This window comes from Cuculus canorus, chromosome 9, assembly GCF_017976375.1.
Source record: "Cuculus canorus isolate bCucCan1 chromosome 9, bCucCan1.pri, whole genome shotgun sequence".
Classification (NCBI taxonomy): Eukaryota; Metazoa; Chordata; class Aves; order Cuculiformes; family Cuculidae; genus Cuculus; species Cuculus canorus.
Genome location: NC_071409.1, coordinates 13226856 through 13253165, shown reverse-complemented (window position 1 = coordinate 13253165; position 26310 = coordinate 13226856). Strand labels below are relative to the sequence as shown.

At 40.2% G+C, this 26310-nt stretch overlaps 1 protein-coding gene across 4 annotated transcripts in view; it reads left to right on the top strand.

Moving 5' to 3' along the window:
• OSTN (osteocrin) overlaps nt 1–24623 on the top strand; it is a 49312-nt gene extending 24689 nt beyond the window's left edge. The window contains exons 1-5 of one of the 4 annotated variants that reach the window (XM_054075021.1): nt 9501–9594; nt 16805–16903; nt 19701–19918; nt 23523–23602; nt 23924–24619. In XM_054075021.1, coding sequence (XP_053930996.1) covers nt 16805–16903; nt 19701–19918; nt 23523–23602; nt 23924–23946 — 420 coding nt within the window. In that variant the 5' untranslated portion in view covers nt 9501–9594 and the 3' untranslated portion in view covers nt 23947–24619. Of the gene's footprint in view, nt 1–9500; nt 9595–16804; nt 16904–19700; nt 19919–23522; nt 23621–23923 lie in introns of those variants that run through there. The other 3 variants (XM_054075022.1, XM_054075020.1, XM_054075024.1) reach the window with 3 other exon arrangements.
• Nucleotides 24624–26310: the final 1687 nt, after the last annotated feature.

The window sequence follows — 26310 nt, the reverse complement described above, 5'->3', positions numbered from 1 at the left end:
TGCTGTTCATTAACCCTAGCTGATCCCCAAGGGGAATGCTAGTTACATTGCGTTATTTGTGTGGCAGTAGAGTAGAGACCTGCTTGAGATGGAGGGGGAAAAAAAACTTCACTGAATAGCAAAAGACAGCCTTTGGTCTGAGGAACTTATAGGACCAGGTGGGAAAAGAAGGATGGAAGAAGGGAAAGGTCAGGGTGCTGCAAGTAGTGGTTGTGTGTGACAAATGCCTTGAAGAAGAAGGGTCTGATTTTTCTCTCCATTCAGTCTTTGCAGCCAGGGTTTGGTTTTGTTTGTAGTGGTGTAAATCACAGATAACTCCACTGACTACAGTGTGATGACAGCACTCTCTATTAGGGCTATTGAGTTGAGAGCAGTTATTCCACTTATAACCTGCCTAAAAAGAAGCCAGTCCTGTGTCTGGAATGGGAAGACCAGGACTGGCTGGCAGTTGACTGTGTTTTCCATTTGTTGGCTCTCTGTTTGGTCCAGTGCAAACCCAATTCGTCTCTCAATGAAAAGGGCACTCTCTGCTCCTGACAGTGCTGGATGTCCCTGAGCATTTTGTAGGAGCAGGACTGACACTAGTGGCATCATTATGTGCCTGGTAATGTCTGTGTGCAACCAGTCCTATTCTGCTCAGCCACCTGGCATCCCCCAGCCCGATGGAGCCATGCCACCACACTGCTGAGGGCAGAATTTCTGCACTCGGTAACCAGCAGTGAGGTATCTGTGGCAGTGTGAAGGGTCTGTTCCTTTTTCATTGGCAGCCTTGGCAGCCCACCTCTGTTTTTGTGTTCAGAACACTCCTTGTATTATTTACCATGTGCTGTTATTTTTTCTAATTTTATCACAGCATTTACAAAAAAAAAGTCAGCCACTCCTTGTGGCCACAGCTTACGCACATCTGATGTGCGAGGCACCAAAAACCTCACAATGTCATTCGTCTTTACTATGGCAAGGCTGGGCTGTGGGGAATGTAGATGCTTCAGACCCATGGAGGATCCTTTTGTGATGCACCATCACAGCTTCTGAGGCATGATGTAGTTCAGTAGTCCAGTTCCAGATGCTGTCCCATACAGTAACTGGAGTTGTATGCTTGGTAGCAATGTGTTTGATTTGGGGCTGCAAGATAGGGCTTGGAGTGCTTAGTCAGTATTATTTGTCGGGTTTCATTCCACTGGTTGTTTCGTTGGTTTTAAATATATTTTGGATGCTTAATAATTCCAATAAGAAATTTCTAAAAGAACATCAGAAAAGCCATCCACAGTATTTAAATCACTATGTTAATGCGACTGAGCTCATGCGGCTAAGAGATTACAAATCGTTTTCAGATGCCGTCAGCATATTTTTTTTTTGTGCTTGACTATGTCCTCCCCTGACCATTGCTTGGAGAGCCATGTACACACTCGAAGGATTTGCTTTGAAAGGAGGGCTCAAATATCAAAGTGGAAAAAAAGCATTCAAACCTAAAAGCTGACCATAAAGCCCAGCACATCATTTTCAGAAGCAGAACATTATTGTTACTGTGCTGACAAACTTCTTTTGAGGGCAGCAACATGGTCCAGCACCATTTTAGATTTGTCTTGAAGCCGCACGTAACCAAAATAAATATATGGTTACACAAGAAACTCTATTATGTTCTTGCTCCTGGCTTCCAAGTCTAATTGTAAAGTAAGCACAAATTCCCTATGTCTGCCCTTACAGAGGTAGAGGGCCAACCTTCTCCCACATGCCATCTAGTTGATTCGCACCTGGGATAAATGGGCCAACCAAGTGGAAGGAGGGTGTTTTTGCCCCTTCTTCTAAAGTCTTTGTGTTAAGATGCAGGAGCCTTTTGTGAAGATGAGGACGAAGGGAGGCAGGTGGGGAGAGGCACTGAACAGGCTCTGGAGAGCAGCCATGTCTTGGGGAGGGCAGCATGTAGGTTTTGGACACAGCCCAGAATGGTGTGAGTAACTAAAGCCCAGAGGATTACGTTGCTCGCATGAATCAATAATGATTTATACAGTTTCATTAGCATGCCAGCAGCAATGCCTATAGTTATAATGACTTAATGCTGTGCATGATACAAGCCTCCTTTCTGCTATGTATGACTAGGGAGAGAGTTATATAGAGAAGCTGTGACAAACGTGCACTTTTAGAGCTAGGCTCTGAAATTTGGCAGGGGATAATTGTACTTCTTTGCCCCTGAAGGTGTTGTGAAAACAATGAATCAGTTTGTTTCCAAAGTGCTTGGACACTGTAACTTCAAATGGGATAGAAAAATCCATGAAGGAACTCAGTTTTCTGCAGAGCAGAGATCCTCATGAAAAATGTTCATTAAAGACAAACCTTAGCCTGCAGAGGGGAAGGATCCATCCAAGCGACTGGCATGATGCAGAAGAGGAAGAAGAAACACACAGCAAATATAAGCAGGCAGTGTTAGGATGCCAAAATTTTTAAATTGGTAGTTTCTCAGTTTTAATCACAAATATTTAGTGCACAAATTGTTCAGCTCTGTGCAGAAGTGAAATAATGTTCACAGATAATATTTGCTGCCCTGCACTCCCTATGGGAACAAAATTAGAAGTTCCATCTGGCTTCTTGGCTAATGCTAGGATACAGCAGCCACAGAGGGAAAAGAAGCTGGTAAGATCAAAGGGCATTTTCTGTTATGTTCTGATGAGGATGCTATAGCTCCTGGCTATAGGATACTGTACAATGCTCAGTATTCTGTCTCAGTTTCCAGACCTGTAGTGTAGCAGTATAATATGTGCATATGTATGTGCGTTGTAAGCTCCTAAATAAAGGACACTGCAGCAGAGAAGGTAAGTTAAATAAAATCTTTGAGGCAACGCTTTGGCAGCAGGACAGTGACTGCTATAAAAGCCCATGTGGAAGTGAGTATTTTCGATACGAGCGGTCACACGGTGACAGAGGATGATAGGATACTTACCTATGAAGAATAAGTAAAGATGACACCTCAGACTACGAAAGTTTTAAATCTCCTTACAAAGGATGCCAGTAACATCAAGAGTGCGGTCAGTAAGGGCCAGAGAGCTGAACCCAAGGTCATCCAGTCAAAGCAGCAGTGAAACTGAGACTCACACCATGAACCAATGCAGGCTGAGGGTTGGGTGTCTGGAAAGCAGCTTTTAGAAAAGACCTGAGGGTCCTGGCAGGTGAGGTGCCCATAAGCCAGCACTGCCCTTGCAGGACTGGCAGTGAACAGCATCCCAGGCTGTTAGTGTGTGCACACCTCTGGAGTGCTGGTCCGCCCAGTACGAGAGAGGCCTGGGAGTACTGGAAGGGCCACAAAGGTGATTAAGGGCTCGGAACATCCGGCGTATATGAGGAGGGCATGAGAGAGGTGGGACTGGAGAGCAGGGACAACGTGGGTAAATACCTGATGGGGGAGTGAAAACCGCTGAAGTGGACTCTTTTCAGTGGTGTGCAGTAAAAGTACATGAGGCAGTGGGCACAAACTGAATACGGGAAATTCCAATTAAACATCAGGAAAAATGGGGTGGTTGTTTTTGCTTTTTTTTTAATTTTATTTTTTTTTTTTATTACTATGGCAGTGGCTGAACAATGAACAGGCTGCCTAGAGGGATGGGAGAGTGTCTGTCCTTGGAGGTATTCAAAACTCGACTGGACACAGCCCTAACCAAGTATCTTGAGTTGACCTTGCTTTGAGCAGGGGTGTTGGATTAGGCAGTCTCTGGAGGTGCCTTCCAGCCTCCCCTGTGCTGTGATTCAGCAATGGAACATAGCACTCCTGAATCCCAGGGTAATATAGGCAACAAAATGGTTACTGGGATCCTGGACATCAGCTCTTTATTTTGATTAAATGTTGGCAACAGAAACATATGTTCAGGTATGGGGCTACACATATGCATATGTGTGAATACCTGGAGAATCCCGCTATAGACAGGAAAGCCAGTGCATCAGGCCAGTCTGCCAGAAAAAAAATGTGAAAAATTGCTGTATTCCACCTAGAAAGAATTTCCAGCTGGAAAAAAAGAGGATGTGTCTGAGGAAACCTGGCTATGAGCTATTCCTGCCTCAAGAATCTTGCACTAAGTCTCTGCACAGAACAGTTTCTCCTTAAATAATTACCTATTCAAACAAATTCTTTGCACACTAGAAACAGTATATTCTTCACTTGGTTATGTGGTTGGTTACTTGCTGTTCATCAATCTTTATATTATTCCCTTCAAGAGTTCTTAACTATTCCAGTCAAGGAAAGAAATGAGTGTAGTTGTGTTTATACATAAAGGCTTACTTCCTTTCTTACACCAACACATCCAGCTAGTGTGGGCACAATGCATTCTTACAGTTGTGACACTGACTTAGTTTATACACATTGTTTTAGGGAGAATAAGGGTAACAAAAGCAAGTTTAGCCTGGGAGCTATTTTTACTGCTTTTTATTACCATCTGTGTCATCTGTGTCATCTATCTACCCACATGTTTCACTCCTCTCCGCAGTACCATGACTGCAAAATATATGAATGAAAATGCTGCAAGCTGGGTGACCTCCCAGGCAGGAGAGGGCAGGAATAATCGAGGAGCTGACAATCAGTGTTAGTAATTTATGCCTGTAATGGTACATGGATCTACTCTAATCAGCAAATACTTTCCTCCTCTTGCATACAGAGCTGCTCTGTCTGTCAGATAACTCATTTGCAGCAAAGCCACATCAGCTCTGCCCGCAGTGTGGGTACCTCTAGAGGGCGGTGATTGACTGATTAATGTTTGTGCTGTAACTGGAGATGATTACTGGTTTACCCTGGATTAATCCCGTTGCGATGTTGCAGCTGTTTAGCAAATTACAGCTTCACTGCAGAAAGACGCAGTGGGTCTGACAAGCAAAAATCTCTGGTCCAGTTGAAATGATAGGGGAAACGTGGCCAAGTAATGTATTACAATTTGGCCCGAGCATTAGGATGAACTTACGAACTGTCATGGGATCTTTAATTCTTACAAATACCAGAGGCCTTCATTTCTACAACAGCATTTGTTTGTGAGGTCTGTTGCAGAAACGAAGTACATTGAAACCAGAGCAAAACAGGAAAGCAAATCTAATCAGTCAGCATCAATTGCTCCAAACGCCCAGGTTTACTCTAGCAGCTCCGCTTCAGTTGGCTTCCAGCATGGGATGGTGCCGCTGTGCGAGCCACTGTCCTAGGAACATGCTTACTAAAAATCGGGGGACAGTACTTGCCTTACTAACATTATTTGGTGCAGGAATTGCTTCCAGGGAGAAACAGCTGCCCAGCCCCATGTTTTGCATGGCTTCTTCTTCCTATACCTGCATGTCAGGTAAGAAACTATCGGTAACATTTCCTGCTGCATCCTGTGATGTTGTGAGTGGTCCACATGTGGAATCCTGATAAGTATCACTCACCTTCCCCTTTTCCTGCAGACCGTTGCCGTCGTGTTGCTGCTGGCTGCTTTCTTTAATTCATCTGTACCCTTTGTCCTGCTGTCAATGAACCATACTCCACTTTTTGGCTCTACAAGGAAAATAGTAATCAGTTGTGTGAAAAAAAGGATGCAATCAGGGCAGCGTTTCAGAACAGGCTTATTTTTTCTTCTTATGAGCATGTCTCTGAATTTATGCTGCTGCTGTGCTTTAAGTGCTGTGCTACATTGCCACATTTGTATTTAGGTACATTTGTATTTAGGTTGTATTTAGGAATTCTGTGCCCTGCAGCCAATATGCACACTTTGCTGCTCTTTGCTTTGTGTACTATGCTACAAGGGTTCCTGCATCAAAAAGCATTTATTTCTGTGGCAGGTGACATCAGTATACATGTCTTTGAGAAGACAGCAGAGTGAAAACATCAGCACCACTCCTCTTTCCATTTCTTAGCACAGAAAGATGGGACTGATTCTCAGTTTGTCATTTTTATATTTAGCATTGACTCCAAATAGCGTAGCTAGAGGGGATGGAAACACAGTCTACTCATTTTTATTTCTGCGTTGCCAGTATGAATTAGGACCAGGCTGGTATTGGCCCAGAATTTATTACTGTTTGCCTAGTACTTTGAGACCTCTTTGTATGGTTTTGTTACCTCTCATACACTATCCTGTGGAACACTGTGTCCATAGCACAGAAGGCCCTGTTACTCTTCTTGGCCATCTTCATTCCTCACAGCTGTCTTGGGCTGGGAGCCAATGGCATGGGCACAAAAGATAAACTGTCTCTTTTATTTCCAAACACATTGTTCTGCATCATAGCATGACCGTTACAGAAAAAGCTTGCATTTCTATAAACTGTCTGGGTTTGGGACTGTTGCTTTTTTTTGTGAGTGCTTTTTATGGATTCTTAGCTGTAATGACCCACGTCCTACAACAAGTACTTCTAGCACAAAGGATTTTTTGAAAATACATATACAGAAGCTGCTAGTAGCAAGCCTAACATTCCTGAAGAATGTTACTGTCTTTGGTTTTGTATGCTACCTTTCCTTTGTGGGTTCTGCTTCTCAAAGTCTACCTAGCTGTTAGGAGTCTTCTTAAATGGAAATGACACAGCAAAACCTGCTTTGATAGCTTGGAGAACTAAGAATAGATCTCTCAATATAGTTTTTCCTTCCAAGGTAGAATGTACCTTTAATTGGAATACATACATGCACATTGTTAATGCAGGGTCTCTCTTCCATAGTCCTGTCTTACAGTGAGTCATCTGCTTCTGGCTCTGTGTATCTATATGAAAATAGGTGGGAGTCAGCTTGTTTTTTTCAGCTTGGTTTCTTAAATTCCCTCTTCTATATTGGCTGAAAAGCTGTGGTGTTTATTTTAAAATGTTTCCTCTTCTCTAGACAAGATCTGAATGTAAGTGCAATAAAAGTAGTATTGGATGTTCTCCCTGAACCAGTGATACAGCTACAAAATGCTGGATGTTTGTTTAATGTGGTGAAATACTAACCCACTTTCAGGCTGGTCAGAATTGGGCCAATATTTATTGTCCGAAGTAATAAAATTAGATTGAAGACATCATAATTTGGAATATCTCAGTTGTTTATCTCAGAGCCATATGAATCAGTATCAGCTGAGCACCTGATTTGTAGAGATCAGCTCTTTATATAAATATTAAATTGTAATTTTTATTTGGAAAGAAAAAGTTCTTGGATTATTTCTTAGAATTTTGGGGCAAACCTTTCAAAACTCAAAAAAATTTCCACTTTTTATAACTTCAATATTGTCCTTATTTCCCATGCTAAACCCTGAAGGTCATGACCTATTGTGAGGGTAGATCTACTGCTTTATACATAACACCTTCTGGGCCCTGCATTATTCATGTTGATTTACAAGAGACAAATGTGTGACCTTGTGTGAGCGATCAATGATCAATAGAAAGGGTCCCATAATTTGAAAAGGCTGGCAGGTACAATCGTCATGGGACAACTTAACGACAGAATGAGGGGATTTCTGCGACTTAGACCACAGTGATCTAAAAGAACTGGTACATGTTTTAGTTGGAGAAGAAAAACATTGGACGTATGATACAGTCAAACTAGCAAGCACGTGTCACTGTATTCACGTGTCATTCCTAAGGTATTGAAGATGAGGTCTGACAAACCCAAATATAGTTTTCACAGGCAAGGCTGATAAAGAGCAAGATTTCTAAACACTTAGGCAAGTGAACCCTTGCTAACTCTTGCTCTCTGAATAAGAGCGTCTCTACTAAAGGAATTACAGAAAACATTGACCCAGCTCAATTGGTTTGCAAGCTAGTGTTGGAAAAATTACAGAAAATACTTGCAATAGCATGAGGGCAGCAGGGAGGCAAGCTTGTCTTTCTCTTGGATGGTAACAGAAAGTGCTTCATGGCTTGTATCCTCACCTCCTCCCATTTCTTTCTTTTTTGTCTTTGTAGTTGAGAAAATCAAATTATGTTTGTTTATTGTCTTAACTGTAAATGAATAAAGATTCTTTCCAAACTCTCGGTTGTCCTAACCTAATTATATTGTAAGTATAGAACCATATTACTATTCAGTATATCTGATCCTTTGACGTTCTGTTGGCTAAGTAACCACTGCATACCTTTTTCATTATCTAGCAAGCTTCCTCAGCAGCCTTCTCCAGGAGCCATCAAAACGGTATCTGTAAGTTGTTGCTAAATTTAAGTCAACTCAGGCAAGAAATTAAATGTTGTTGTTGTTGTTATTGCCAAGAAAACCCCACTATGTGCTGGAAACATATGTCTTGTTCTAAGGTCAGTAGCAGCCCATGAAGATGGCTAATTACTCAGATTTGAGTCTTTCACACCTAGACAGAGATGGTGATAGTTGTGTCTATCGTTGTCCTTTTCTGAAATCTTATAGACTGCATGCTTTTGTAGAAAGAGCACAGTGACACATTTATTTTGAAATAGAAAATGTGTATTACTTATCTAAAAGGAGAGCAGCCTCTCATTCTCCATTTACTTGTTTTTCCCCTTACAACTCAGTCAGGGAGTGTGGCAAAAACATGCTTTGCAATGAGCTCTATTGATTTGGCACTTGAAGGCAGCTATGCAAAATTCTGCTGCCATCTTCTTCTGGGAAATGAGCTGTGTTATGATATCACTAAACTTCTGTTTTTAATCACTCTGATCAAGGCAGATGATTAAATCAAAGGTTTTGCTTCCTGGCTGGCGAATTTCTCCCAGCTATTGTAAGGCTGCATTTGAAATTTCTTTTACTGTTTGTTATGTGTAGGAAGAGCTTTCCACAAGTCAGAGTAAAATCTGTTTTGAAAGTACCGTGCCTATCTGTTTAGAGAATAAAGTCACTATGAATTAACTGTTAAGGAGTCTGAACAGGTTGGAATTTTAGACCCCCAAATGGGTCTTCAATTGCTGTGTGAATCAATTAAAACTGAGACGAAAAAAGAGGAGGCAAAAGAGAAGATAGATTTATTCTAGTGAGGTAAACAGGGAAAGAAATAAGTCCTCTAGTACTGCCTAGGAAAGATAGGCAGCTTCACAGCTCACATTTTACAATCATTTCAAGCACTGAAACACTGGAAGATTTAAGTTGTTGTGATCTGCTTTATGAAACACATCCCTTTTCTAATGATCATCTTAGAATAGTGGTGATCTACTAAAAGTGCACTAAATAATTTCTTCCTGGAGTTAACATAGTCCTTCTAAAGTTATTCCCTTTGTCCATGAGAAATACAGTTTAAAAAAAAAAAAAAAAGAAAAAAATAGGACATCAGGTTTCTGTACTGCAGTTTTGTAAAAGTGAGAGATTAGAGGAATGGTGATGCTGCTGAAATTCTTTCCACTCCCAACACTGTCTGAATCTTGAAAGAAAAAAAAGGAAAAAAACAACAATAACCCCCTGGACCTTTAATTATAACGTAATCATCTTGATCAGAGCAATAAATATAACAAATGTGAGGCAAGTATGTGTGTGAGACTGCAGGACAGAGAAAGGTTTAGGGCAAGGATCAGTGGAAAATCTTTAGAAATGATGTAAGAGAAAGCAAAGGCAGGGATTGGAGTTTGTAGCCCACAGCAGAGACTATAAAAACTCTGAAAGAAAGCTGAACATTAGGGATAAGTTAGGAGAAAGAACATAGCAGGACCCTTAAGACTGGAATTGCTCATTTCCAGTGCAAGGTAAGATGAGATGGGTTTGAGGATGTTTTGTGTCTTCTGCTCTGTTTACAGAAGCTTTCTTTTCTTCTATGCTTTCTTCTTTTTAATTGTTTTCTATTTTTTTTTTTTTGTATTAACAGGCATTCACAAGGTATATGCCCATGTCTCATGTGAAAAGCACAGCTTCCTTTTCCACTTTGGAATTAAAATAATAAGATGTTTATCACTTATATTTTTGGCACTAAAACTGAACTAATAATATTCAGTAGAAACTTATTTCCTTAAGTTAATCAGCCAATATTTAAACAAAATGTGTCAGTGCATTTTACAACAGGGACTAGTTATTTTTATGCTTTTGCAGTAAACTGCTGTCTGTTTATATTGTTATGGATCTTCCTCTGTATTTGTTATTGTCAAAGGCATATTACTTTTTAAAGTAAGCCAAAGAGCTATGACAGAATAGTTCCATTGCATTACTAAATATCATACCTGGCAGACCTTTTCTGCATGTCATATATTGCAAAACACAAGACAAACTGTGTAGGAAAATTATTTTTCTTTAATTTATGGATCTGCAAAAAGATTTTATTATATCCTATATTAGATAAATGTTCATCCAGATTCTGCCACATTCCTGCAATACAATAACCCTGCAGAAACTCTTCTACACTAATAGAGTAATTATCATTATTCAGTGACCTTGTTACTTCAGCTTTTTACCATTGTAAATGCAGGCAGACTCATTCAGTGATAGTCACTGTAATTTCTCCATTCTGAGTTCAAATCTATTTCACTGTTTCTTTTTGACTCCCAGACTGGAATCATAGCAGTAAATACATGTGAATAACCTTTGTTTTAGGTGTTCAGAGGCTACAGTAAAGTTTGGAATCTACTAATTTTTGAAGCACAAGCACACGGTGCCTTTAAATTTCCTTACTTGGCTTTTCAGTTCAGAATGGCCATGCTTTTATAGACAGTGCAGAGCTGAAAGCTGAGGAGCTGCAGGGACATTTTGTGCCCACTGATTCACCCAGGAAACCTGAGGAAAATTATTACATTTGTCTGTCTTTGCTCACCTGTATTCAAAACGTAGCTCCATCTACTTTTCTTATAAAATACTTTGAATATCATGAGGAATAACAGGAAAAAAAACCAACCAACCCACACCAGCCCCAAACCAAGGAAATATATGGTGTAAATTATGGGGAAAATGTATCTGGTTGGACCAGATGTTCTTCAGTATTTATAAATACTCGTGACACTGATTTCAGCAGAGTAGGACTACATTTTCGCTCTTTAAATGAATGACAAGTGTACCTCTCTGGGCTTCTTACGTGGCAAATTAAAACCTTGAACCACCAAATAGTTGTAAGGACTCTCTTTATTGGCCCTAACAAAGATTGCAAGCAATTACAACTTTCCTTTTCAACTCAGAGAAACAGATTACTCTCTAATTTCCATTTGGAATGCATCTTCACCAAGAAACTGACTTTTCTTCTTCAGTCAACATCCTTGATCAGAACGATTAAAAGTGTTTCTCCAGTAAATCAGCATCAGTGTTTGATTCTCTTGTTGAGAAATTTCAATGCCATTCTTCTCTTCTATGAGTTTATCTTGAAGGTGTATCTTCAAGGATATTTTTATAAGACTTTGAATGGCCTATGTCTTTGTATTAATAATATATTCTGATAATATATTATTCATAACAGGTATGAAGAACTTCCACTTATCACTACAGTGCTGTTAAGAACAGAGATGTTTTTTCTGAATTTAGAAAAACACAATATATTTCTTGATTTTTATTGATAGAAGTGTTTCTTGTTTTTACCTCAGATGCTGAAGATGGCACTCTAACAATGAACAGTTTTTAGTTCTCGTGCTAAAGACGAAGGAGAAAACAAAATGAGAAGTTGCTAAAACTCCTTACAAAAGTTGGCATGTTCAGTCAGTACATATATAAATAGTGTAGGGTGAGAGTTTGCTAGCAATGAAGAATAATAATGTTTTGTTTTCCCTTGTGCATACCAAGAATACTGTAGCTCACTCAATTATCTCATTTTGGAAACATAAAAAAAAAGTTCTTCACTTTAGGAGATATTTTCTTACACATCATAGTGTGCTTCTTATTTAATAGTCCCTAGGCTTCTAGATGGGTTTTCTCGCTTACGTTTGTCTCCTGCTCATGGTCTCCTACTTTTATGGTATGGAAGTGAGTTTGGGGTTTTAAATCTCTAAAATATGTTGCTAAAAATGGTTTTATTGCACAGTATAGTTAAGTTCGCAAGATGTCCAACTTATCTCCTTCCTGCCCATTCTAAGGAAAAGTGTCCTCATTTGTTCTGCATGGCCATTTGATTTCATACTCTTTATTCAAATGAAGAGATGAAGACAATGACTGGAAGGTCTTCCACAAGTGTTTGTCCACCTGTGTTAGCTAATTTTTTTCCTGACTCATGCTTGTGTTTGATAAGCAAATGTACCCCAGCAGGGCTGTGTCCATTTGTACCGTATTTGTACCCTGTGTGGGAACTAGAGTGTCACATTTTCAACCTTTCTTCATACAAGCCATGTGATTCCTGTGCTGCTTTCACGAACATTGTGCCTTCCATGGGCTGGGTTGATGCTGAGACTAGTCAGACTCTGGGCAAATTAGGCTATTGTTAAATCTGTTTTGTCCTAGTACAGATGATAAGAATGGTTGTATACCTGAGCATTGTCTGATCACATCTGCATCCACCAAAAGCACAGCTATCAATAGTTGAGTCAGCATTTACAATACATACTTCGATAAAACACAGAGATAATTATCATGGTTATAAGAAAACACATCAGGACCGAACACTGGAAATCATGTTTTTACAGTGAATGCAATTGTAGAATTTAAGACTTTGAAAAACAGTGGCTAATCTGAAGTGCCTTCTTGAGAAGCCTTTAAGGAACTACTTTACAGGAAATGGTACATCCTTGGCCTTGAAATACTGATGGACATGTTTCTTTTGGGACACATAAATACCTAGACACTATCTCAAAATCACTAGTCTTACACCTCTTGGATAAGTGCATGAATTTTATGTTCTTTCTAGTTACATTATATTAAATCTACATGCACCTGTTTACATGGTTGGGAAACTGAAAATAGTGGGGAATTTACATTGTAGAAATTGACAGTTTCTGTACTATATATCTTAATAAAATATGTGGCACTGCTTAAATATCTACAACTACTCCAGGAAACACATTATTAATAACATGAAGTGCCTGATCTGACTGCTTGCCTTTCATTTTACCACAAAGACCCATGATTCAGTGACTTGCTTCAGTAACTTTTTAGAAAGCGGTATGTAAGAAGTGCTCATATCTCATCTGTGGGATGGGAGCAAAAACACCACTCTAACCTATTTTTGGACTCTGTTTTTTTTTCTGAGGGTAGGATTTGTTTTGATTTTTCTCTCTTTTCTTTGATATTTACATGACTAGAAAATTACCCTTGAGATGTATGCAGTCTCTTATGAGTTTCTGAAATCACTAGGACTATGGGTAAGGGCATATTTTTGGCTTTGTGGTAATAAATATGCTCAGAGGATCCATCCTACAACTTTTAAAAGTAGGGCAAATTAGTTTCAGCAGGAGCAGACTTATTCTCAGAGCTTCACACAAGCATTTATAAGATGTTCTTTTGGTAAGGTACTCATCCATCATAATATTTTTGGCCAAGGTAGGTTCCCATCAGGTGTCCAGTCCAAGGCTAGTGAGGCCAGCGTTAGGACTCAATGGTACCTTTGATTAAGACAGGTAGCAGCAGTTAATCTTGAATTTTGTGGCACCAGAGCAGCAACAAAATACATCCATAACTGGCTTGTAGACACAGGTGTGATTTCCTCCAGCATGGTATGAGAGATCTTCATGGCTAACAGGTACTTGATGGAGACTCACCAGTATCATCTCAGTGCTCATATAACAGAAGGTCTGAGTCCTAATGGGCACTACCTGGAATTTCCCATTGTCTATCACAGAATCAGAGAATGGTCAGCGTTGGAAGGGATCTCTGTAGATCACCCAGTCCAACCCTCCTGCTAAAGCAGGTTCACCTAGAGCAGGTTGCACAGGAGCTCTGCATCAGGTCAGCTTGGGACCATACAGCATAAAACCCCAAGGTCTTCTGGGCTCAGCCACAAGCTCATTACAAAGGGAAGGTCCTCATTTGCAGGTGAGCTCAGTCCTGTGTTGGTGTTGCAATGACAAGCAGAGCATTGTCATCAATATATAGAGGCAGCTGAAGTGAAAGATTACAGTGCAGAGCATGATATCTTGCCTTAGTTCTCTTGCTAACAGGCCAGCAGAAAAAATAAAGCTCTTGTGATTTATATTTGCAGAGTAATCTCTACAGTAATGTGAAATATGATAGTTCAAATGGGTAAGAACAATGACAGCTGTTACCATTTTTGACAGGCAATGGATTTGGAGTTTGATGATAGATTGCATAGTGTCTGGGGTTTGTTCAGCCCACTTATCTTCAGGATATCATTTTTGTTGTTGTTTTTTTCTTTAAAAGAAAAACCTCTTTTAAGTCCTTTGTTTTGATGTTGGAGACTTAACAGTTTCTGTTTGGTAAAGAATTTTGCCTTCTTGTGATCTTTTCTTGGAAAAGTGGCTCTGCACATATTCCTAAGAAAAAGTTTTGAATGTTTATCCTGCTTTGATAAGGTAGAATAACATTCTCTCTTTTATCTTTAATTTTATTTTAATTGGACCTGCAACAAAGATACCTAATTATGAGGAATTTTAGTTTTGACACGTTTCAAGCTAAAATATCAGTAAAACACATAAATATGTCTGAATTTCAGACTTGCAATTACATTTAGTTAAGGGTAAATCATATTTTATGTCAGATAACACCAGACCAGACCCTGAGATACTAAAGGCATAGAATAATACCCCGATCCCTTGACCTATCTCTGTGAAACTGGTGGTGAAGTGTTTTCCAGAAGGATGCAAATTCAATGTAAGTGTTAAGGGTAAATCTTGAAAAGGCCCATGTGGTTGTTGGAGCTTTGAGTATTCTCCTTCAGTAACAAATAATGTCAAGCCTTACTTTAGGTCTCGCTTGGAATGGGTCAAGGTAAAATGTGGCTGAGATGAAGCAACAACCAGTGCATGGCTGGGAAAACCTTTTTGGCAGGAGGGCTCGGCTTGCCCGATTGCAACAGAGGAGCTCAAGGAGAAAAAGCAACAATTGCTTTTAACTGCTAAGATCCTATGACATGGCTGAAGGTGGAAAGCCAAGTCCGAGACTGGCAGAAGACTGTGATTTTAGTTATGTTTACATAGTCCTCATTGAACCCTTAGTTTTGCAAATGCTTTTATAGAGCTAAACTGGTCCACTGGAACAACCTTTCTTTCTTCTGCCTTGGTCCCATTGCCGCATAAAAATCAGCACAACAGGATCTCGCCAGGCTTAAGTTTTGCTCTTTTTTAAACCAGTGACATTACTTCTTAGCTACTTATTTCCATGGGAACTAGAGCCAAGCTTTAACTACTTATGATTTCCTCTACTCCTGATTTCACTGGTGTTGAGTTCTGACCAGTTAATCAAATGTCTTTTGTGTGGCAGGTGCCTTAATGTTTATTTTGATTAGTGTACCAGTTGCTATATTTAGTTCTTTGGGTTGAATGAATACCAGCCCAGATCTTAAACCATAATAAACGTGTTTTTAACCTTGCCATTAATTTTTATGTCTCTGTATCTAAATAATCAGGATGTGGTTACCTGTGAAGGTAGTCTACTACTGCTTCAAATTTCAATGCACGCCCACATACAAAAATATAAGTTGTAGAGGACTACAGCTTTAAAAACATCCAGACAGACCCCTGTCCGACTGCAACGGCTGTTGCCCTCAAACTGAGAGACAGTGGTACCGCTTGGCTCAATGCTTTGACTTTGTTCTTTGATTCCAGAGGACTAAGTCTGTTTCACTCCTACAGAATAACCAGCAGACTTCTGATCCCTCATGGACATAATAAAAATACATATGTATAATGGAATAACCAAATAACAGACACACACGTAAAATGTATTGAAAAAGCCAAGCATGGAACATGGTTTCAAGAAGAAACACTGCAAATGTTATATCTTTACTTTTAAAAAATGGACTCCAAATATTTTTGTGGCTTTTCTCCTTTGTATTGTGGAGGAAAAGTACAAAGCCAAATGTTTTTTACCATGTGTTTTCTGCCTGCTCTAATGGGAAATTTTCTATGCAAAAGATAAAACAACTATCATACATCATAGAAATATATTTATAAACTCTTTCTAGTTCTGTTTTTGCCAAGCAGAGAGTCAGCAAAGTATGGCACAATCAGACTTGAATTGTACTCTAGGGTAGGACCTGGAGACAGATTAATCAGCAAATTAGTGGATATCTTCAGTACTAGAGGCCCCCACCTAATTTTCATTAATGTGAGCTGAAATGTTGCCACCTGAGTGAGTTGGAAGCATGTCAGGTTTTAACAGCTAGATGCAAATAAGGGCTTAAACTGTGTGGCCAAAGAACCCTCTGAGCAGCTTCCTGATCCCGGGCCTCCGTAAACTTGACGTTCCTTGCACTGAAAGGCTCTGTAGGTATCTCCAGTTCCACAGCTGTGGCATGCGATCGAAACACCACCAGTCTGAGTGATGGATTCCCATGTAAGCTTTTTCCAGGTGTAGTAGCTGGATAACTTTATTCCAGGATCCCAAGAAGATCCTGAAAGTTGTGGCTGATGAGAACTGATGAAATGTAGTCTTGCTTTCAAAATGCAATTTTTGTAACAGCTTTAAGTGCTTATCATGCATGTGGGGTGAGGGGTATTGGGGCCATCCTGGGTGCCTATGAGCCAGTCTCCCTTCTTACAAGTGAGTGTCTAGTTCATCTGGTTTTAACATAAGTTTGCATTCATTACTTGCTGCCCCTGCAAGGACTAGGTTGTTGTGTAGAAATGAATTAAATGATTTGCAGGGCTGTAAAGGGGCAAAGAGGAGTGAGATCATTCTGCACCTAAAGGTGAAGAGCACTCAGTTGGCACTATCTAGTCACTGGGTTTTATGCAGTCATTCTGTAAGATACAAAAAACCCAAACATTAACAGCTGTGGGAAGAGAATGTCCCTTTGCTCTCACTTCTTTAAGACCTTGAGAGCAAGGTTCCTCCAGGAATGCCACTGTGAAGTCATTAACAGGATATTCTCCTTTGCAGATGCTGCAGTTCCAGCTTGTTGTGGTGCATTTGGCCCTTGTGATTACCCTGCTGCAGTGGAGCTCTAGCTCAGTGCTTCTTGCAGAGGCAGCTCCAGAGGTAGGTGAATGTTTCTGGTGGTTGTCACATAACCCTGCTCTTCCTCGTGTTGTTCTTGGCCGTGGTCTCCAAAGAGTGTTGGGAGGTGAACCATTGGTATTGACTCTGCAAGGGCCAAGCAGGAGCAGGACAACTTCCCCAGTGAACAGAGTGATGCAAATTGCATGGATCTGGGACAACAGACAGAATGAAATCTCATCCAGATTCATGCGACTTCTCCTGAAACACCATGCGATTTCTGTGTTAAAGCACTGTCCAGTGACTTTGGCTAGGGAGCTTCCTGCAGAGGGGAAGGAGGTTGTAGGGGCAGGGAAATAAACTCCTCTAACACTGAAGAGAAGGTTTTATTCTTCTTGAAAGACAGATAATAACATAAGAAGCTTTCAAAAGTCATAAGGAGATCCCTGAGAGAGGAACACCTACACAAAAGTCACAGATTAAAGGAGACAGAAGAGACCAGGAGAGGGAAGTAGCAAAGTAATTTACTTAAACTTGCAAAGGAAAGCAGCAGATGAAATGGAAGAGCTGTCTTATGTTTCATCCAGTACAATATGCAGGGGTTGCACCTGAAAATACCTCTGTTGCATTCTCTTTTTATATGTCATCTTGACACAAAACAGATTTTGCAGGAAAGGTATTTAGGTAATGGTTTCATGCTATTAAAAAAACAAGGATCTAAAATTTTAATCAAAGTAGCACTGTTTGGCTGTGGGGTCTTTACCTAGATTTTTAAGATTAGCTTAGAAGTTAGATGCATACTGAAGAATACTGATGGATCCTTTTACCTTGCTCTGTCTGCACATAAGCATACCATGTTTATACAAAATAATATTTGTTATAGATAATAGGGCTTGGGGGAACCACTCCCTACGTCAGTGCTAAAGTATCTGCTGCCGTGATGCCGCAGAGAACTGATATCCCGTCTCTAGCAATGACAGACTTATGTGAAAAGAATATAAGAAGAGAACATCTTCAGAGACTTTCCAATTCAGAGCCTTGCATTCCATCAGGACATGTTCTAGCTGCTGCTAAGACTGTCTTTGAAACAGTTTAAAGTCTTGGTATCCACGATGCTCTTTGGCAATGCATTTCACTTTATTGATGTTCTGTGTTTAAAAAGTGGCTCCTCGCATTAATTTTAAATCCACCAGCTGGTGACTTCACTAGGTGGACAGAGGAGCTCTTTTTCTTGAGGAGAAAATTACTGGTCTTCATTCACTTCTTTGCTCTTTTTAAGTTTATAAACACTGCACTGTACTCCCTGTATACTACACTTATCTCTGCTTATCTGTGAAGTTCTGTTTTGTTCAGTGATTCACCATAGGAGAACCCCGGTCCACTTCTGACTATCATTTAAGCTGTATCTTTACGTTTTACAATTCTGGTATATAATTTTTAAGCAAAGTAAGTGAGATTGCACAAAGTACTTGAGGCTTTTTTTGCCTTCTAGTCTCAAGCATTATTGTAGCTATTTATTCCCCACTAACCAAATGGGAAACTTCAGCCTATCTTAAAGGCATGATTTTGTTGTAGACTTCTATGAAAGTTGTATAACCCTGAAATGGACCAGAAAGGATGGCTCAGTGCACTTGAGACTCATAGAAAGCAAAGTCAGAGAACGATATGAAATTCTTTACAAAAGTACTAGCAGTGCTACATCATTTGTGTCATCATTGTGGTTGCGCACTCCTCCTTACATAAATATCAGTTTTATACACTCCATCACCAGTTATGCCACTCATCAGTAGTGGGAAATGTCATCACCACAGCTATGGTGTGGACTGCGGTAGATACAAATATATCACATATCTCTGCGATGGCTTCCTTTACATTTGCACTAAACTCGCTGTGTATTAATAAGAAAGATAGTGGAGTGCTTTTAAAGAGAGAGGAAACCCTGCTTCGATGTGTAGAATAAAAGTTTTGGTCAGAAATTTTTACCTAATTCTGTGAAGGCCATGTGTATCAAGAAAGCAAATATTTCATCTGAAGAGAGAATGATTTGAGCTTGACACCTGCTTTAGAAGACTAGCTGCTGCCCTACAATTTTCTGTCATTTGCAAAGCAAACATTTCCCTTTGATTGTTTAATTTCTGTCTTGATAGACCCTCAATATCCTCAGCTATTCCAGAAAGTGAAGCAGAGTTTGGTTTTGAAAAGTTAAGCCTAATGTCATAACTAAGGTTCAAACTTCTGTGTCAAGTCAACATACTGTTCTTTCCTTTCCTCCTCCTTCGCATAAATTATTTGAACATCACTGCTGAGCAAGTTTATCGTGGGATATTTTTTGCATAACAATCAAATAATTCATCAGCCTTGGATGAAAAGCTCTGTATAAGTGTTTGTTATTATTTATTAATGCTCATTTAAAAAACAAAAATCAGTTTTCTGAAAAATGCAAGGATAGATATTGGAGCCTAGTAATGATGATTGCATTTTTTTAAAAGGATTAAATTACTCAGCTTATGCTATAAGTGATACTAATCACACTGCTGAGGTAAGGACAGTGGGCTGGCACACAAAAAATGCCTTTGTGAGGTAATAAATTTTGAAAAATCTTACAATGATAATGAAGATGAGTTTATTTCTATTAAAAAAAAAGATCCCAACCATTTATGGCAGACTCCTAAGGGTGCAAAATGGCCATATTTCACAGAAGGAACTTTGTTTTAATAGAGTGGCCCCGGTTTAGCATCCTAGTGATTATATGTTTATAGGACTGCTGCTGTGACAATGGTTGAAACGGTATTTCTGGAACTTGAGTAGCAAGAAAATATTCCTTTTTTTTTTTTTGCAGCCTTCGGAGCCTTTTGCTGATCTAGATATGGGAGCACATCCCATTGCCAGTGAAGAGAAGTCGGCCACCAACCTGGCAGCCAAATTATTCCTTCTGGATGAGCTGGTGTCTCTGGAGAATGAGGTGATGGAGACCAAGAAGAAAAGAAGTTTCCCAGGATTTGGTTCCCCAATTGACAGGATTTCTTCGACCTCTATAGATACTAAAGTCAAACAGAGGTAAATTCTTAGATGTTCTTACCAGTGATAAAGTTGGAAGAAGACTGTTGGTAATTGTCCTGAGTACAGATGGGTTAGCTTTAACCACCAGCAGGTTTACAAGTCAGTTGTGAGGTGCCTCTGATCAGGGTACTGGAATCTCTACAGAGACCATTCTGATTACATGGTGTGTAATCCTTCAGCTGTGATGAATATTACATGCGCTTCACTCATCCTCATAATGCAATACAGCTAACAAAGAACATTCAAGCATATGCTTTTTTTATTAGTACGTTTCTTTGCACCCATGTGAACTAACATTCAGTTTTAAACTGCCTTTTTTATATTGAGATTATTTAAGGCAAAAATATGCCTAAGGTTAAAAAATAGAGGGGCAGGAATTGGCGTCCCCGAGGCTGGGTTGAAGAGGCGGTATGGTGGTGTGTATGTCTTGAATAGCAGGATGAAGAACACGTTGTGTAAATGGGCAGACAGTTAATAAAACAGGCTTCAACACCTCAATCAGCTTATGATATGCCAGGTTTTAATCAGTACAACAATACCTTCACAGTACTCGTTTGAAGATAAGCATGTTTATAACAGGGCTAAGCCATGACACGGTGATATGGCTGGGGAGAGACAGTGCACTTGGGGCAAAGCTCAAGGAGCTGCTCACCATATTTGACAGAGCTTAACTGTCTTGTTCCTTTCTTCTGGAAACTGTCTTCTTTTGGATGGAATCCCCAGTGCCACAAAGTATTTAATAACATGCTTTAAGCTTAATCTGGAAGTGGAAAGTATTCACAAGAGCTAGTCAGCGTTACAAGTATTTTTTCCAAACAGTTTTGCAATATTTTCTTGTTGTTTTTCCATTTATCCACCCAGTCTGCTACTAGGACTTTTGACTGCAGCCAAGAGTGATAAAATACAAAATTCTTAAAACCTTGAGCAGAACTATTCTGCTTTATCTCTTCAAGAGATCAAAATCAGCTCATTCTTTGTTTGCCTTTTAGCGTGTTTGCCCTTTCCAGGGGAAGAAATACACGGTAATTTTTGAAGCAGCTTTTTGCAAAAGTACATAATATTCCCAGTTAGTGTCATACTTTTTGGGTGGAAATGTCATTTCATTCTACATGCTGCACAAGGGGAACAAAAAAAAAAAACCACAAATAGGGGAAATTGTGGTGAAAATTATCTGAGATTTCTAACAGCTTGTCTCTGAATAATGAGCTCATGTAAATGTGTGAAACACTGCACAAAATTCTTCCTTACCCAGCATTATCAGCGCAGTTTGCAGTTTTGTGTTGAGATTATAGCTTTGGGGAAGCTAATTAGCTTTTGAGTTTGAGATTTACTCCCTTATTAGAACCATCTGAGCTGCCTTGATCACTGATAGTCAGATTCTAGAATCAGCACAGACTGCAGATCAGATGAGTGCTACAAGCCAGTAATAAGGCTGTACCTTTAGGTGGAAACAGGCAGAGGCTTCTGTATTTAGAGGAGTAAAACTGAGGTCTGTCTTGCACACAGTAGGTAATAGCCCATTCCTATACCAACTGAGATAGTTACCTTTAGAGACCAGATAATGACTTTTGAAGTGTGAAAACCGTTAAATAACTCAGGGGGCTGAATCTAATGCAGTGTGTGTAGTGCCTGGCGACACAGCAGAAACCCTTGGAAAAGAGTAGTTCAAATATAAAACCACTTAACAGACTGTTGTGGCACTCATCAGTTACAGTAGGGTCCACATCCTAATCTTGCTCAACATCAGTTCATAAAGCTTTCAGGGTGTGGGATAAGCATGCAAGAAGACATGAGTCTTTAGAAGATGTAGAAAGATTCCTAGACTGAAGGAGAGAAAGAGACTTCGGAAATCCTAGAGAAGGCTATTTTTAAATAGAGAATATCACTCTGTCGCTAGTAAGTGCTGAAATAGGCCCAGTCTGGGTTGGAAGATTGAAACAGCATGGGAGGGAGCGATGGCTGTCCTGCTGTGGTTCGGGATAGCCACAAGAGGGGAAGCTGAGCTGCGCTGCTCGCCTGCCTGACTGCTCAGCCTTCCCCCTTGGCACAAGTTCCTTCACTGTTCAACTACAGAGAATAACGGTGTTACAACTGAAGATGCGGAACACCCTCCCCCCGCCCCTATTATGCAATCTGGGAAATTAATTCCCCTTCTTATCAAGTCAGGCTCAGTATAACTGTAGCAGCCCAAGTCCCCCACCTGCCCCCTGCAAGCCTGTGCTGACACTTTGAGGGCGGAAGAGTGCTGATCCGGAGGCAACAACGGATCAGCCCTTGGCTTGCTTTCCCTTTGCATTCAAAGTGCTGGATATGTAGATATTTGAGGAAGGGACAGCGAGGGTTCTGCAGACAGCTCCCCTTCACTTGCAACGTTCTGTAGCCACTCCAGCGTAACCCATGCGGTGATCCCCACACATGCGGTACACCGTCAGTTCCCATTTCTTGACCTCATCTAAAGCGTAGCTAGAAAAGAGGTAGTATGAAATGGACTGCTGATCCTGGAATGATTCCTGTAGGCTTCATCCCAAGCTCAAGTGCTATGAGGAAATGAGACTGCTCAGATGAGACCATGGACTAAACCGATAGTGCTGAGTGGGGTATGCAGAGCTCCCAAAGCCACAGGCTTAGCGAGCATGGCAGTGCTAGCACATACAGTCAGATCGGAGTGCACCATAGCATGCTTTCCAGTTAGTTACTGTGCATTTACAGAACAAAATTTCTTTTTATGTTCCTTGACAAGGACAGATAGGGAAAAAAGTTCATCTTCCAAGGCTTCTCTTGGACTTGCATTTCACTGGCAAGTGTTTCCAAGGGCAAAAGTTGAGGTTATTCTCAGCTACAGCAAATCACACCATTTCCAAAATGAATTAAAACAAAACTACTGCTAGTGGGAAGGATTCTCAAAAAGAAATCACTGAATAAAGGTGGGAAAACTTCTCTATTACCATTTTTTATATATAAAAAAATATTCCTGCATAGAACTTCTTTCACACTTTCTTATGCCCTCATTCGTCAAACAATAAGGAAATGTACCATATGGAAGAAAAACAAAACCAAACCCCTCCAGTTTTCAATGTCATCATAGAACTGCTACCATACAATTTTGAGAACACTGCTCTTTAGGAGACCCCATTGGAAAATCCTGTTAAGGCTCTTCTGACTTGTGCCCTCTGTTACTGTGTAATGCTCTCTACCTCCATAATCATCTTAGCCCCAGTTTGCCCTAGAGATTGAAAAGATCCAGGCTAGCGGGTCACCTGAAGTATGTTGTGCTATGCATGAAACAATTCCCCTTTATACATGCTGTGTCTCTCCTTTTATGAATAGTAGTTAATGTGTGAATTTATTTGTTTGCTGCCAAATAAAAACAGGGATAGTTGATCAATGTCAGCCAGTCTGTAAGAGGTGAAACTCCTGCCTATTCTTTTGTAAGAGAAGTGAAGTATCTTATTTTTAAATGGTCATGCCTTTGCTCCTGTATAGCTGTTGTGTCTGAACAGTGAGCTTTTAGTGGGATAAATGGAGGAATCAAAGATGTAGTAATATATTGATTATTCCTATGGTATCTTTCCCTCCTTATTTGCTTTTTTCCCCCAAACAGGAAAGTGGTTGAGCTGCCTAAGAGACGGTTTGGAGTTCCTCTTGACCGGATCGGAGTGAGCCGTCTTGGCAACACCAAGGGTTAGCAGTTCCTGCAAAGTAAGCCAAATTACTCTGAGTGTGGGCAGGCTCGGAGAACCCAAGCTTTTCTCATTACATGGAGGTACTCAAGTCATGCCAGTAGTCTTGGAATGAGTGGCTTGGTGAATTGTGGCTTCTTATAACATGGATTGTAACTGTCATTGTAGCTTGAATGCCCTAAATTTCAGCTTAGTACCCCTTACAAGTAAACAATTATTCCTCATGTTTTTATATCGTATTAACCACCTTACAGTGTGTTTGTCCACAACTTGCATTTCTGACATGAGAAAATGTAATGTTTACTGCTTTTTTTGCCTGCAGGTGCTTCTGTTCTGAATGACTGATGCTGTACTGGAAACATTACTGAAACACGGAAGATGCGTCACAGCATGTCTTATCATTGACTTATGATACAACACTAAAGGAACTGTTGTCCTGCAAAATCTGTTTCCCACTGTGTTTTTCAAATGTTGCATTTACAAATAATAACAAATTCAATTCATCAGGTCGAAATGCTCTCATAGTTGTGCACAGTGTCACTGATAGGAGGGAACAGAAAATATGTATATAGTTTAATTGCATGGCATTTATTTCTTAAACTTGCAGAAGTTCATTATCCTAGTTAGATTTTTTTTTTGATTGAAAATAAAACTTCCAGAGATGCCAACAGTCCATCAAAATCAGACAGTTTGCTTTGCACATTTCTTTCAAGGGGGTGTTTGTTTCATAGATGAAGGGAAAATTTAACAGTTATGGGACAAACCTAAAATTTAGTTCAACTGCTGTTTGAGAGAAGATGTCTACTGGCTGCACCGGGAGTTAGTCTGAATAAGATCTGTGACAATACCTTAGTATTTGTCCTGACGTTTTTAGTAGTCTTTCTTTTATATCTGCACCATATTTAGACATGTTTTTAGATCCTGAAATGTGGTGAGACTTCTAGTCTAATGAATACATTTCACTCATCCCTATGCGTAACATAAGATAGCATCCAAGTATGAAGTCATCCACTCACTGGACTATCTGCATCATATGCTTTATTTTAGCCTCTTGATGTGTGCATGGGGCATAATTGGACATCCAACTCTATGTGCAAGTATTTCTCACTCTGGCAAAGTGTAAACATGTCCTCTTCACTTCTTTCAGAGTAAAATAGGGTTATCTTAAATCCTGTTTCACATTTTTGACTTCTTTCCAGATTATAAAATATGTCTGAAAAAGAGCTGTTTGCTGACATCTCAATGCTCAGATTCCTAGTTGATGTTTTCTAAACCTCACATACTCCTTCTTGGACTTTGGTCTATGTCAGCTAAATTCCTTGGATTGCGGTTCTTTGGTATAAATCATCCTTAGCATTACAAAAGAAGATCCAGAGAAGAAGGGATTATGTAGGGCAAAGAAAAAAATTATTCATGCAGAACACCCTGTGTTAGGCAGAGACTAAGGCTGGAGATAAGAATTAAGTGTTTATTTTCTAATCATATATGAGGGATGAAGCACCTGGCCATCAGCTAGCAATATAGGGAAAAATACTGTCAACATACCAGTCAGCTACTGGAAAGGAGTTGGGAAGTCAATGAACCTTTGATGTTAAAGGTATTGTGAGGACTGGAACTTTGGGGCAATTGCGCTGGTTCAGGTCATGGTGGGAGACGAGATTCCCACTCAGAAGGAGAATTAACATCCAATTCAAATCTGAGAGTGGGCAGCGCTCAGCCATAGTAGGGGTCTTTTCCATTCTCCTTCTTGCTTACAGCCCTGCTCTGAAACCAAGACTTGCCCAGTCACAGAAAGTCTGCAAGAACTTTACTTTTCTTGTTATCTCCAGTATAGGCTAATGCTGCTGAGAGCAGGGGCACAAAACAGAGAACCACATCAAGAGGTGTCCTCATCTTTTGCATGAAGCAGAGCACTCTCTAGCTGAGTTAGGTGATCATTCCTCCTTCAGTGGAATTACTTGTGTGTGAGGTGAAGCACCACAGATGCTTTCCAGATCAAGCTCTTAGAAGTCAGAAAAAGAAAAAAGAGCTTAAAAATTCATACATGGTTGTCTTGGGTTTTTTGCTCCCTGCTTTTCCGCTGATCCCAGGCTGTGATAGCTGGATCAAGTGTGTGCGTGTAAAGTGGCTGACTCAAAACCAGATTTTCCATCCATGCTAGAAGCAAGTCTGCAAATGCAGTCCCAGACAAGCCCTGACCATACCTTCTGCAGTTCACTGCCACCACCCACCCTGAGCCCCTTCTGCGGTTTAGTAAGCAGTTATCTTATTGCATTGAGCTTATCTCGTCAGTTTGCTGTTAACTTGCTTATGGGGGCAGGTTAAGGAATCTATGACCTTACTGCTTATACAGCTGTTTGTAAAAAGCAGCATGGACAGAGTCATTGCATGGCATATTTTGGGAGAGACAGATCGGAGGAAAACAGTGTTAAAACAGCAGCTTTACAAAGTCGCTGCTGGATCATAAAAGTGTTTTAAGAGTTGGCAGGTATTAGCCTGGGCTTTTGAATAAAGAGGGATTTTAAAGCCTGTAAGTTTTGTTCAGAAATGCCCTCTGTCTGAAGGGTGATGTGAAAGCAAAGCAGGACAGAGGTGTCTGCGGTGTTGCTGCTTGGAACTGGGAGCTGGAAGCCTCAGTCTTGCTGTTGATTCCCACCTAACTGTGTGGGTTACTTGGGAGAAAGCAACAGCTTCTCTGTTTCTCTGCCA